At 47.0% G+C, this 12152-nt stretch overlaps 1 protein-coding gene and 1 non-coding gene across 3 annotated transcripts; both read left to right on the top strand.

Annotated features, from left to right (window-relative positions):
* The first annotated feature begins 1737 nt into the window (after window positions 1-1737).
* Tmem213 (transmembrane protein 213) lies at window positions 1738-8002 on the top strand. 2 transcript variants are annotated; one of them, XM_021189983.2, is made up of 3 exons: window positions 1738-1944; window positions 6788-6856; window positions 7728-8002. In XM_021189983.2, the coding sequence occupies exons 1-3, from the start codon at window positions 1800-1802 to the stop codon at window positions 7895-7897; spliced, it is 384 nt and encodes a 127-aa protein (XP_021045642.1). In that variant the 5' UTR covers window positions 1738-1799; the 3' UTR covers window positions 7898-8002. The 2 variants fall into 2 exon arrangements, with proteins under 2 accessions (XP_021045642.1, XP_029390779.1); XM_029534919.1 differs by having other exon boundaries at window positions 7776-7954.
* Window positions 8003-10512: 2510 nt separating this feature from the next.
* LOC115063453 lies at window positions 10513-10616 on the top strand. The gene has a single exon (XR_003843328.1). It is a non-coding gene; the product is annotated as a U6 spliceosomal RNA (small nuclear RNA).
* Window positions 10617-12152: the final 1536 nt, after the last annotated feature.

Raw genomic sequence — 12152 nt, forward strand, 5'->3', positions numbered from 1 at the left:
ATCTGCACAAGCAAATGTCAACACGCAGCTAGACGTCACTTCCTCTGTAAGCACCTCCCCTGCTCCGCTCCGAAATAATCATTACCTCTTCTCTCTTCCCATTACTGTCTTTCCATACTGCATTCAAGTTCTTCCTTGCTTGGTCTCTCTGCTGGAGTGTGCTCTCCTCGAGGACAGAAACCATGTCTGTTACCTCAGAGTCTCAAATGGCGTTCCTGGGCGCTTTTCACCCTCAGGGTTGAGTATGGAACACACTGATGGAACACACCAATGTCAGCTCCCTCTTCTCTGCTTTCACTTCCTGCGATTTCAGTTACTTGGCCTCAGTTATACGCTGATCATATTAAGTGGAAAATTCCAGAAGCAATTCCTAAATTGTTATTATTGTTGTTTTCATACGCAAGATTCCTTTTTAAAATTTTTATTTCATGTGTATTGGTGTCAGATACCCTGAGACTGGAGTTACAAACAGTTGTGGATTGCCAATTGTGTGCTGGGGATTGAACCCAGGTCCTCTGGAAGAACAATTAGTACTCTTAACCACTAAGCCATTCCTCCAGCACCTACTATTTTGTTTTTAGAGACAAGAGTTTCTCTGTGAGCTGGGCGTGGTGGTGCACGCCTTTAATCCCAGCACTCGGGAGGCAGAGGCAGTGAATTCCAGGACAGCCAGGGCTATACAGAGAAACCTTGTCTCAGAAAAAAAAAAAAAAAAAAAAAAAATTCAATCTTTTAAATCAGTTACTATCAAACTCTGTCTGTAAACCAGGCTGTCCTCAAACTCAGAGATCCACCTCTCTTTCAGGCATGCTGAGATCAAAAGCATGCACCACCACCACTACCACAACCAGGCATTCCTAAGTTTTAAATAGTACATAATATATTGTTATAATTGCTGCTTAATTATTAGTTGTATTAGTAATCTTATAACCATAAATTAAATGTTACCATAGGCATGCATTTCTAGGGAAGTGCATACGTGCATGAATACGTGTGTGTTCCAGCGGTGTTCATGGTTTCAAGCATCCTCTTGAGTTCTTGGAATGTACTGCCTTAGGTAAGGACACTTAAGAGCCCTGTCTGTCAAACATTTGGGCTAAAAGCAGCAGTTACAGATTGCCACTACTCAGTTCAGGACCTTCACACAGCCTCCCCCTTGCTTCCCAATGCAGGTACAAATCTCCCTGTGGGACCAAATGTATCTATGTCAGGGTCACAGTGGGCTTCAAAGGAGTTTCCTACTGCAGGGCCTCCTTTTCCTCCCCACCTGTCAAAATACTCTGCACGCCTCAAGGCCCTGTCCAAATGTCATTTTGCTCCCTAAAGTGTCTCATCAGCAGAGGTGACTGGGTTCATGCTGCTGATGCTCAAAGTCCTTAGTCATGCAATCATTTCCCAGGTTGCTCAGGATCTTGGGTTTCTGTAACACCAACACTCTGAGCTTGGGTGTTTGCAGGCTATAGCATAGTTCAGTGCACACAGCTGGTGAGCAATAAATAATTGATAATTACTCAAATCAATAAGTAATTGATTTAGAGTATCTACATTATGCCTGCAGCTGAAGCAACAGCAAGTGCAGATCCAAGGGAATCGCCTCCCTTTTCCTCAATGGGAACTCTTGTCTCAGGGAAGGAGGCCGGGATTGCCCCTCCCCCCCCCCCCAGCCACAGCTACAGAGGCAGAGCGGGTGTGACAGGCATTTCCCTTGACTCCACCTTCTTTCTTTACCCCCAAACACCGAACAGAGTCCCAGTTCCTGCAGGACAGGAGTCACCTCAAACCCAGCACACGCAGGACACATGTTCCCCACCCCAGGGCACCTCTGCAGCAACATGGCCCAGACAGGTGTCTTCCTGCGCAACCCCGGGTACCTCACCTCTGCCCCGCAGGCCGCCCTGCTCTTCAGCCTGGTCCTCACCTCCTTCCACTTATCCTGCGGTACAGGTAACAGTAGTTCTGAGCTTTAGTCTTGGCCACCTTGGAAAGGGGAGGGCAGGACTCAGGGAAGGGGAGGATTCCTTGGCCAGGGTTGGTCCTGCCCAGAGGAAAGAGGAAACAGAGTCCCTTCCCCGGAGGATTAGAAACAGAGCCAGCAGGGGTGGGAGTCAGCTGGGGGCGTCTTGGGTTCCTGGCAATCAATTCCTTCGCTAGGACAGCAGCAGTCACCCCTGTTGACCCTTGCCACAAAACAAAGCACAACAAACAAATTTGCCAATTTGCCGGTAGGTAGGCAGGCATCTCACTTATGAGGGAACCAAACTGGTAGAAAGGGGTACGGCTGGCTCTCCTGCTATTTCCCATGGCTCTTCCAAGGCTCCCTCAGGATGGCCCCTCACCTTCCCTTAGCGCAGCAGAGGTTCCTTCCAACCCCGACTGCGCAGGCCAATTTGAAACTGGACCGCTAGCTACCTTGGCTCTCTAACCTCCTCCCACCCCCAGCCCTTTCCGCGCCTCCTCAGGGCAGGCCTCGGAAGCATGGTTTCTCATCTGGGTGGTTTCTTTTCTTACATGGGAAGAGGCCTAGCTTTCCTAGCTGGGTTCTACACCTGAGCATCTAGGGGTCTTCCTGCTTCTGGCACTGACCTTGCCTCAAGCTTCCTTGGAGTGGCCCCACCCTGACACACCCTTCTCAACACTCTGTCATCCTGAGTCTCTAGTCTAAGAATAGTCAGAGGGCTCTTGGGACCCTTCAGAGCTACAGAACCTTGACTGCTCTCCTCATCTTGCTTATTAGCTGTGTGATCTTGAGCAAATTACTTTACCTCTCTGTGCCCCAGATTCCTTATTTATAACATTGGGGAATCAAGGGTGGTTTGTGATTTATTTGTAAAGAGGAGATGAGGAAAGCTGGGCGTGGTGGCTCACGCCTTTAATCCCAGCACTCGGGAGGTAGAGGCAGGCAGATTTCTGAGTTCAAGGCCAGCCTGGTCTACAAAGTGAGTTCCAGGACAGCCAGAGCTACACAGAGAAACCCTGTCTCCAAAACAAAACAAAACAAAACAAAAAACAACAAAAAAAAACAACAAAAGAGGAGATGAGGAACAGCTTGTAAATAATTTACAACAAAACAAGCACACAGTAAATGACAGCAGCTATGATTATTCAATTTATCAACCACAGACTGGTAAATTGAGGGTGCTAGGTTTTATGGTTGGTCTCCTCCTGTTTACCATGACAGTGCCTTTTGGGTCTCCCCTAGTTCACCAGTCCCTGACTGGTTCTTAGAACACTGAAGGGTGATAGTCAAATATAAAGCCCTTGATGAGAAGTGGGTTTTGGCCTCTAAAAATGGCAACCTCATAGGATTCAGGCTAATACTGGCATCTCATTAATTCCGCGCCCCCCCCCCCATTCACTTACTCTGTCCTGAGAATGCTCCCACCCTATGTGGAGAGACAAGATGACTTGGTTTTGAAGGGAATTTCTAATGTCCAGGAATCAGTTTCTTCAAACCGGGCTCCACTCTAAGCTATGTAAATGATTTACAATGGTAGTCAGATTGTATCAAGGTTATTAGCATACCTTAGGCGGGATGGAGGGACTGGGACCCGGCGGCAGCAGTTCTGTGGCTGTGGTTAAGCAACAACTTTCTTCCTTAATTCCCCTGCTCTGTGTAAACACCACCTCTGAAGGGCAAGCTGACCCACAGGCAGTGGGGCATTAAGAGCTCTAAGCCCTCCTTTCCACTTTCAAGTAGACAGCCATAGAATTTCCCGAAAGGCTCCTCAAAAGTCAGTCTCTTGGGCAGGGGCACGGCTCAGTTTGGGGAGGGCTGGTCGAGCATGCTCAAAAGCCCCGGGCTCAATCTGCATGAAGCCAGCATGGTGGTGTATGCCGGTCACCTTAGTACTTGGGAGGTAGAGGCAGGAGAATCAGGGGTTCAAAATCATTCTCAGCTGCATAGCAGGCACAAAGATAGCCTTAGACACATGAGATCCTGTCTTTAAAAAAAGACAAATGAACAAGCAAACAAGCAAGCCAACAAGCAAACACCCTTAGTTTTAATCTGCCTACCTAGGTTGGTATTTGTGTGGAGAGAATTTTCTTCCTTGGTAAATATGTCTGGTTGAACTGCGCTCCCAGTAAGGTGACCACCAGCTACCAGAGCACACTTCAAATATGACCAGGCGGACTTTTCAGCTTAAGTTCATTTTTTAAAAAAAATCACCGTAAATAGCCACCGTATCAAGGAACTGATGTCCTGAGTATTGTGAATCTCGCCACCCTCTGCCAGAAGACACAGGGACGTAGTTTCTTCCCTGAATCTCAATGTTTGTCTCCATAACCAAACATTGCTCCACAAACTCTTGACAGAACTTTAATAATTCCTTCTAAATTTTTCTTTTTCTTTTCTCTTCTTTTCTTCTTCTTCTTTTTAACCATCTTCCTGTCCCTTGCTCGTCAGTTGGGAGACAGTTCCAAGCCTCAGCTTTTCTAAGCCGTGGATTTGCTCACTTGAGATGTACTTTTTGTTGATAATCTTGCGCCTGTGTAACTACATCACAACCCACAGAGATGAAGAGTCGAGGTCGGATTTCAATGTTCTTTTGTTCACATGTTGGAAAGAAACTGAATATGCTGCGAAAGAAACGTTCTAGATTGTTCTGTGCTTGATTCAGTTTGCACTGGAATAAGCATCCTGTAGCAGTGTGTGTAGGAAGCATGGTGTGCAGCGGGTCTTGGTCACCAAAGAGCTAGTTTGGTTTGGTTCGGTTTGGTTTGGTTTTCTTTTGAGACAGTATCTCACTATGTAGCCTTGGCTGGCCTAGAACTTGCTATGTAGATCAAGCTGGTCTCAAACTGAGAGACCCCTCAGCCTCCTCCTGCTGAATGCTGGGGTTAAAGGTGGAGATATGCCGCCATGCTCCCCTGAAAAGCATCTTTGTTTTTAAAAGAAGATAAAGTATCTTTGAATGAGGATGAAGTGACAATAAAATGCGATGGTACTTGGGTCAACGCAGCACACAGATAGCTGCACAGCCATGTTTGTCACTGCACTGTTTATAGTAGCAAAGAAATGGAACCAGTCTGGATGCCCATCAACAGATGAACGGATATGGGGCATATGGTGCAGGTGCATGGGTTTTACTCAGACATAAGGAATAAAATCACGTCATTTCCTGGAAAATGAATGGAATGAGAAGTCATGTTTCATGGAAGGAGCCAAACCCTGGAAGCATGTTTCACAATTATTCTAAGTCATATGTGCAGCCCAGACAAATGTAGGGAGGTTACACGTCTATTACATGAAAGTGGAAGGGGGCTGCTCTATTTTGCTCCTCTATTGCTGTGATAAAACACGAACCCAAGGTAACTTTAAGATGACAAGGACCATGAAGGGACACCAAGACAGGGGCTTGGAGGGAGAAATTGAAGCAGAGGCCATGGGGGAGCAATGGCTTGTGTTTCCACGGTTCAGGAAGCTTGCTCTCTTCTACAAACCAGGACCACAGTGTGAGGACCACAGGGGCTGGGCCCTCCTACACAGCAGTCTTCAAACCATCCCATATCTGGCTGGCTCCGTGCTTAAGAGCACCTGTTGCTCTTGCAGAGGTCCCAGGCTCAGTTCTTGGCTCACAGACCTAGGGGATCCAATGCCCTCTTCTGGCCTCCACAGGTACCAGGCATACATGTAATGGCACACATGATGGAAGCAAAAGCATGCATCCACATAAAATAAATCTTGGGCTGGAAAGATGGCTCAGTGGTTAAGAGCACTGACTGCTCTTCTAGAGGTCCTGAGTTCAATTCCCAGCAACCACATGGTGGCTCACAACCATCTGTAATGGGATACGACACCCTCTTCTGATGTGTCTGAAGAGAGGGACAGTGTGCTCACATACATAAAGTTAAAAAAAAATTATTAAAAACAAAAAACTCCCACAGCAATCTTTAATGAAGAAAATACCTGTGCAAACATGCCCACAGGTATCTGACTGGGGCAGTGCCTCAGCTGAGGTTCCCTTCCCGGGTGACTCTTTATCTCAGGTTGACACGAACCAAGCAGCACGGGGATTCCTTGGAAAGAGGAAAGGACCCCTAGGATGGCAGACGGAGCACAAGAGTCGGAAACAGGCGGAAGAATATGTGCAGAACACATGAACTTCATATTTGAATGTCATAATGAAACCTATTATTCTGTATGCTGATTTAAAAATTAAAAAACAAAACCAACTGTTACTTCATAAGTTTGAAGAAAGAAAGGCGAGCTGAGTCTTTCATTCGGGCTTGTAAAACAACCACCCCAGACTGGAGGTCTCTGACAGAAAGGTACATGCTCACCCTCCTGCAGGTTGGATGTCGAGGGCAAGGTGTGTTGGACAGGTTTGGTCTCTCCCTCCTGGGGTTATAGATGGCTTCTGTCTCACTGTGACCTCCAAAGGCCATTCTTCTAAGCCTTGAGTTGGTGGTCTCTTCCTCCTCCTTCCTGTTTTGGTTTTGGTTTTGAGACAGCTTGCCCAGGAATATACAGAGATCCGCCTGCCTCTGCTTTCTGAGTGTTGGAATCAGCAGCTCTCTCTCCTAGTATAAGGATGGCTTGCACATGGCATTAGAACTCTGTGTAGCCTGGTTGAGCCTGGGTTGCTTCTTTTGTCTGTCTCCATACACAGCCCCACTGTCGAGTTAGGGCTTAGCTGATGACTGAGGGGAGTTCAATGTATTCCTCACCAGTCTTCGTGCAATCTTCCCTGGGACTCCTAGACCACTGCCATTACTCAGTACTCAACGCACAAAATAATTCACACCTCTGGCAGGACTCACTGAGACGACTTGCCTCTCCCTGCAGAAACCAGCAGCGGCAACTCAACCCTGAGTGCACACCACCCGGACCCTGGGACCCTGGAGCAGTGTGCCAGTAAGTCTCTCCTGTCAACTGCCCTGATCTTCGAGTCATCCCCGTAGCTAGGAAAGAAACTTGGGCCCCTCTCTGTCCCAGCGACAGCCTGGTCTTCTCAGACAGTTTGGGATGAGAAATGTCCCAGCATTGTTCACAGAGCAGATTAAAAGCTAGCTTGGCTTTGATCAAAATTTAGTTGCATGCTCTTTTGCACAGGAGGGTCTAATGACCCATCCCCTGGCCAGCAGTCAAACGTGAAAATATTGTAGCATTTTGGGGGTGAGAAGCCCATTAAAAATAGCGGCTCCAACCTCTGCCCAAAGCAGGAGCTGGCTTGTGGACTCTTCCTCTATTTCCATTCATCCTCTTGACGTATTTCCAGGGGCAGGATGCTCAGACCACACAAAGGAATCTCTATCACATGTGTCCAATCAACAGAAGGTGTTGCTTCATCTTAACTCTGATCCCTTTATCCCATCCTCATCAAATGACCAACTGTGTACTTACGGATGGGAAAGGAGCAACAATAAATACCTAAGAGGCTAAGAACACAGCTTTGGGGTCTACAGACTGGAACATTGGCTCTGCTTCTGCCATATTGGAATCTTGGTCTTCTTCAGTTTGGATTTCCTTATATGAAGTAGGGATAATGGTTGAAGCAGCACAGGGCTGGTAGGTCATAGGCAGAGCCTATGAGAGCCTAGCCTCACCTCATTCAAGGCCCTGAGTTCAGTACCCAGCACCAAAGCAGTGGTAGTAACAGCGCTGTTACCTTGAATGCATAATGAAGCAAACATGTAGCCAGTGCTTCTAAACATCAGCTGCTGTCTTGAAGGGGGTGGGGGTGGGGTGGCCAGAGTCTTACGTCCCGTTCTTGTTCTCCTGTCAGACGTCGACTTCTGCCCACTAGCCTCCCTGTGTTGCCGCTCTTCTGTAGATGAATATGGCTGGATCGCTGCGGCGGTTGGCTGGAGTTTCTGGTTCCTCACCCTCATCCTGCTGTGCGTGGACAAACTGATGAAGTTAAGTCCAGAGGAGCCCAAAGACCAGGCGGCATGAGTGCAAGGATGGCTTTTTCTACTATGTGTGGATATGGGGGTGCGGGGTGGGGAAGGCAGCGAGGGGGGTGCTTCTAGAAGCTCCTGTCTCTTTAAAGTCATGTGTTCCTCGAAGTCTCTGGCTCCTTTATTGTGGATTTGGTGCTGTGGATCAAACCCCTGTATAAGCCACACGTGACCTTTGCCATCAAGCGCCCCCTCGTGGCTGCATACCCACTGCGGCTACTTTTCCAGAAGGAAGAAAGCAAGGTCAGAGCTGTCCCAAGGGCCTGTGTGTCTGAATGACCTCAGTCCATCAGCGCTCCTATGGTGACACTCCTCATCTATCCCACGCTTTCCTCTGGGTGCACAAGAAACCCAAGGCAGTCTTTTAGTGGACAGGTTTGAAAGGCAGGACATTGGCTCCTCCTACTTTAATCGAGGGCATAACCATCCTGCTTTCTTCACAAGTTCCATCCCTCCCCACCACTCCATCTTCGCTGTCAGTCCCGCCTATTTTAATCATTTATTTTCCTGTGTATATGTGTGTGCGTGCATGAGTTTGTGAGCACACACATGCAGTGCGGACGGTGTCAGACACCTTGGATCTGGAGTTACAGATGGTTGTGAGCTGTTACGTAAGTCCTTGGACTGAATCTCCTCTGAAAGAGCATCAAGTGCTCTTAACTCCTGAGTCATCTTTCCAGCCTCAAGTATTTTGTTTTTGTTTTGTTTTGTTTTGTTTTGTTTTTAAGAGATGGGAGATTAAGTATTTCAGGCTAATGTGAACAGAAATACACCCATTTACTTTAGGTATCAATTTTCTAAGCTGAACGTGTAAGAATTAGACCCAACCAAGGTTTAACATTCTGTCTAAGAGAGCTCATCCAACAGTTTGGGCTGCTGTGTGGGAGGCAGAGGGCAGAGGCTTGCTTGCCTGTTCCATCAGAGCAGCTTGTAACACAGTCCATCTGCCGCTTTGTTTTCATTTTTGTGAGTTTGTGAGACAGAAATCTCCCGTAATCCAGGCTGGCCTTGAACCCAACATGTAACTGAGGACTGGGTCTCCTGTAGCCCATGCTAGCCTTGGGACTTCTGATCCTCCTGCTTCCACCTCCATAGCTCTGGGATGATGGGTATGCACCACCACAAAGGCCCACACATTCAGTGCTGGGTACAGGGATGTCCCGTGTTCTCTTATGTTAAGGTTATGTAGGAATTGGGAAAATGTGACTGAAAGGACTGACCCTCAGGGCAGAAGCTGTTCTTCAGTTTTGGAGTGTGAAAAGAAACACTAGACTCGGGCCAAAGCTGGAAATGTGAATATACACCCAAGCAGTGATGGCCAGCCTCCTGCTGAGTGTATGTCAGATCACTCTGAATTTATAACACTAGAATAATATGCCAGGCAGGAAGAGATTTCTAATAGTTTTTAGATTCTTTTGAACATCTTGAAGTCAATTTCCCAGACTTGATGAATCACTGTAAGAGCTGTTATTAGACAGAGTCACCCAGTATCTCCAATACATCCCGAGTGGTGGCTCTCCACCCTATTTCTGGATGACTCCATTAGGTTCTGGATCAAGAGGAGCAAGAACATCTCTTGCTCCCCAACTTTCTGAGGGCAATTCTGTAGAAGGAGCCCTGGGAAGGGGACTGGAGTCGTGGGTGGTCACCACAGACACAATGGGTATGATGGGAAGCATTTGTGAAGAAGAAAACCAGCAGGGAGGCAACATCTGACAGCTTTTACCCACAGGTGCTCTGCTGGACATTTAATTTCATGCAGACAGATTAATTTTGGCAGACATCTTTGGGATTCCATGAAACCCAAGGAGATGCTGTGAGCTGGCTGGGTGGGTTTGGAATTTGTATGCTGATGCGTATTTTGCCCGAATGCATGTCTGTGCACCACGTGAGTGCCTGGTGCCTGCACAGGTCAGAAGATGGTGCTGGATTCCCTAGAACCAGAGTTATAGATGGTTGTGAGCCTCCACATGGGCGCCTAGAACAGAAGATTACCTTTTCCCTCCCCTCCTGCCTTCTCTGCTGTGGATTCAGTGTGACCATCGGCCTCACACTTCTGCTTCATGAAAGTGCTTGGAATTGAAGATCCCCTCCCCTCTCCCCTTTGCCACTGTGGATACAATGTGACCAGCTGCCTCACACCTCTGTTCCCGGTGAATTCTTTACCATGATGGTTGTACCTTCAAAGTGTAAAGCAAAATAACCCACTCTTGGGTTACTTGTCAGATCACAGCAAAGCTAACTCATATTGGAGTTACTGAAATAGTGGCTCAGTGGTTAAGAGCACTGGTTCGTCTTCCAGAGGACCCAGGTTTGATTCCTGGCATCCACATGGTGACTCATGATCATCTACAATTAACTCATACGGATCCCTTTTTAAAAGGACAGTAACTACTATGAAAATTAAGATGGGGGACCCTTTAACACTAGAGATTCTTTTGACTCCAGGGGCCAAAACATGGGTCACAGAATGAACTAAGAATAGTATTAGGGCCATTGGATCCCCCCACAACACACAAACATAAGGCTATAGAGCTCTAGATTTATAATGTCTCTATTTGGTGACCAGCAAATAATTCTAAAATGCCTCTTAAAACTTACGTGTACTAAGTGCTCATTTCCCCAGGACATAGAGTAAAACTGGGACAATACAGAGAAGGCCAGCACAGCCCTGGTGTGAGGATGGCATACATTTATGAACACTCCATATTTTTGGCTCAAGGATTGCAGAACGGGTGTGGGAAGACCGAGAGAGCCAGAGGAACAGGAAGTCAGTCGGCTATGAGATCATGTCTCCTACAAATGTCAGGGAAGCTACACCCAAGAAGTCTCATCAACATGGCTGCCTAACTTTGGCACCCGTGGACATTCTATTGTGGAGGGGGAAAGCCCAGGCCTCCACCCTAGAAGTGGAACTACAAGCAACTAAGGAATAGTGAAGGCTGAAGAAATGGTCTTCCCTAGGGATGAGCTCCCAAATTCGTTACTCAATATCAGATGGTCAGTCCTGAAGACATGCACATACACATAACATTTTCCAAACTGAACAGATTGTAGTCATATATTTAGAAATATATGTAACAACTTAAAAAACCTTACGTATAGTAAACACATCCCTAACTAAGGACCAATTTCTGATCTATTAGAAAAAATAATTTGCCGGGTGGTCCTGGTGTACGCCTTTAATCCCAGCAACTCAGGAGGCAGAGGGAGGTGGATCTCTGTGAGTTCCAGGCTAGTCTGGTCTACATAGTGAGTTCCAGGACAGCTAGGGCTACACAGTGAGGCTGTTTTGAAAAGAAATACTTATGATGAAACCCATCTCGGTGTACAATGAAGGCACACCAAGAACCTCACTAGATCATGTAGGAATTCCAGTGTTCCCAGGAATGCATTTGCTCAGCATTTATTAAGTCCCCGTTGTATGACAGAGACTTTAGGCACACTGGGCATGAAGAATACAGTGAAGCACAAGATGAAACACTTGTTTCATCTGGAAGGGCTGTAGACAAAACACCATGAAGGTCACACACACACATACACACGTATGTACTTGTTAGTGTGGTTGTGTACACGTATGTGTGCACACGTGTACACGTGAAGGCCAGAGATGGCCATCAGGTATCTCTTCTCATTTGCTCTCTTCCTTTTTTTGTTATTGTTGAGCTTAGTATAAGGTCAACTTGAAGTTCAAATGTCCTTATCGGTCCCAATCATAAACCATTCTTAACACTAATAGAGTTAGCTTTTGTGTGTGCTTGCACATGCATGCCTGCATGCCAGACGTTGATTTTTTTTTTTCGTACTGCTCCTTATTCTTTGAGTCGGTCATTGAACCCGAGCTCACTCACTGGCTAGAATGACCAGCCGGTAAGCTGCTAAGGTCCTCTTGTTTCTGCCGTGCAGTGCCAGGATCACAGTTGTGTCCCACACAGCTGGGCTGTCACACGGGTGTGAGGAATCGGAATGCAGCAAGCACTTTGTCCCGAGTCCCTAGCTCTCACTTTACTCTGTTTTCCTTCTTATGTGTATGAGTGTTGTCTTCACATGTGTATGAGCACCACGTGAACCTGCTCTCCACGGATGTCAGAGCATCAGGTCCCCTGAAACTGGACTTACGGACAATTGTGAACTGCCACATGATAGCTAAGAATGGGATCTCAGTCCTCTGCATGAGTGCTCAGTGCTCCTAACCACTGAGACATCCCTCCACTTAACTTTTTAAAAGACTAAAATTTTCTAGAATTTTG

Source organism: Mus pahari, chromosome 2, assembly GCF_900095145.1.
Source record: "Mus pahari chromosome 2, PAHARI_EIJ_v1.1, whole genome shotgun sequence".
NCBI lineage: Eukaryota > Metazoa > Chordata > Mammalia > Rodentia > Muridae > Mus > Mus pahari.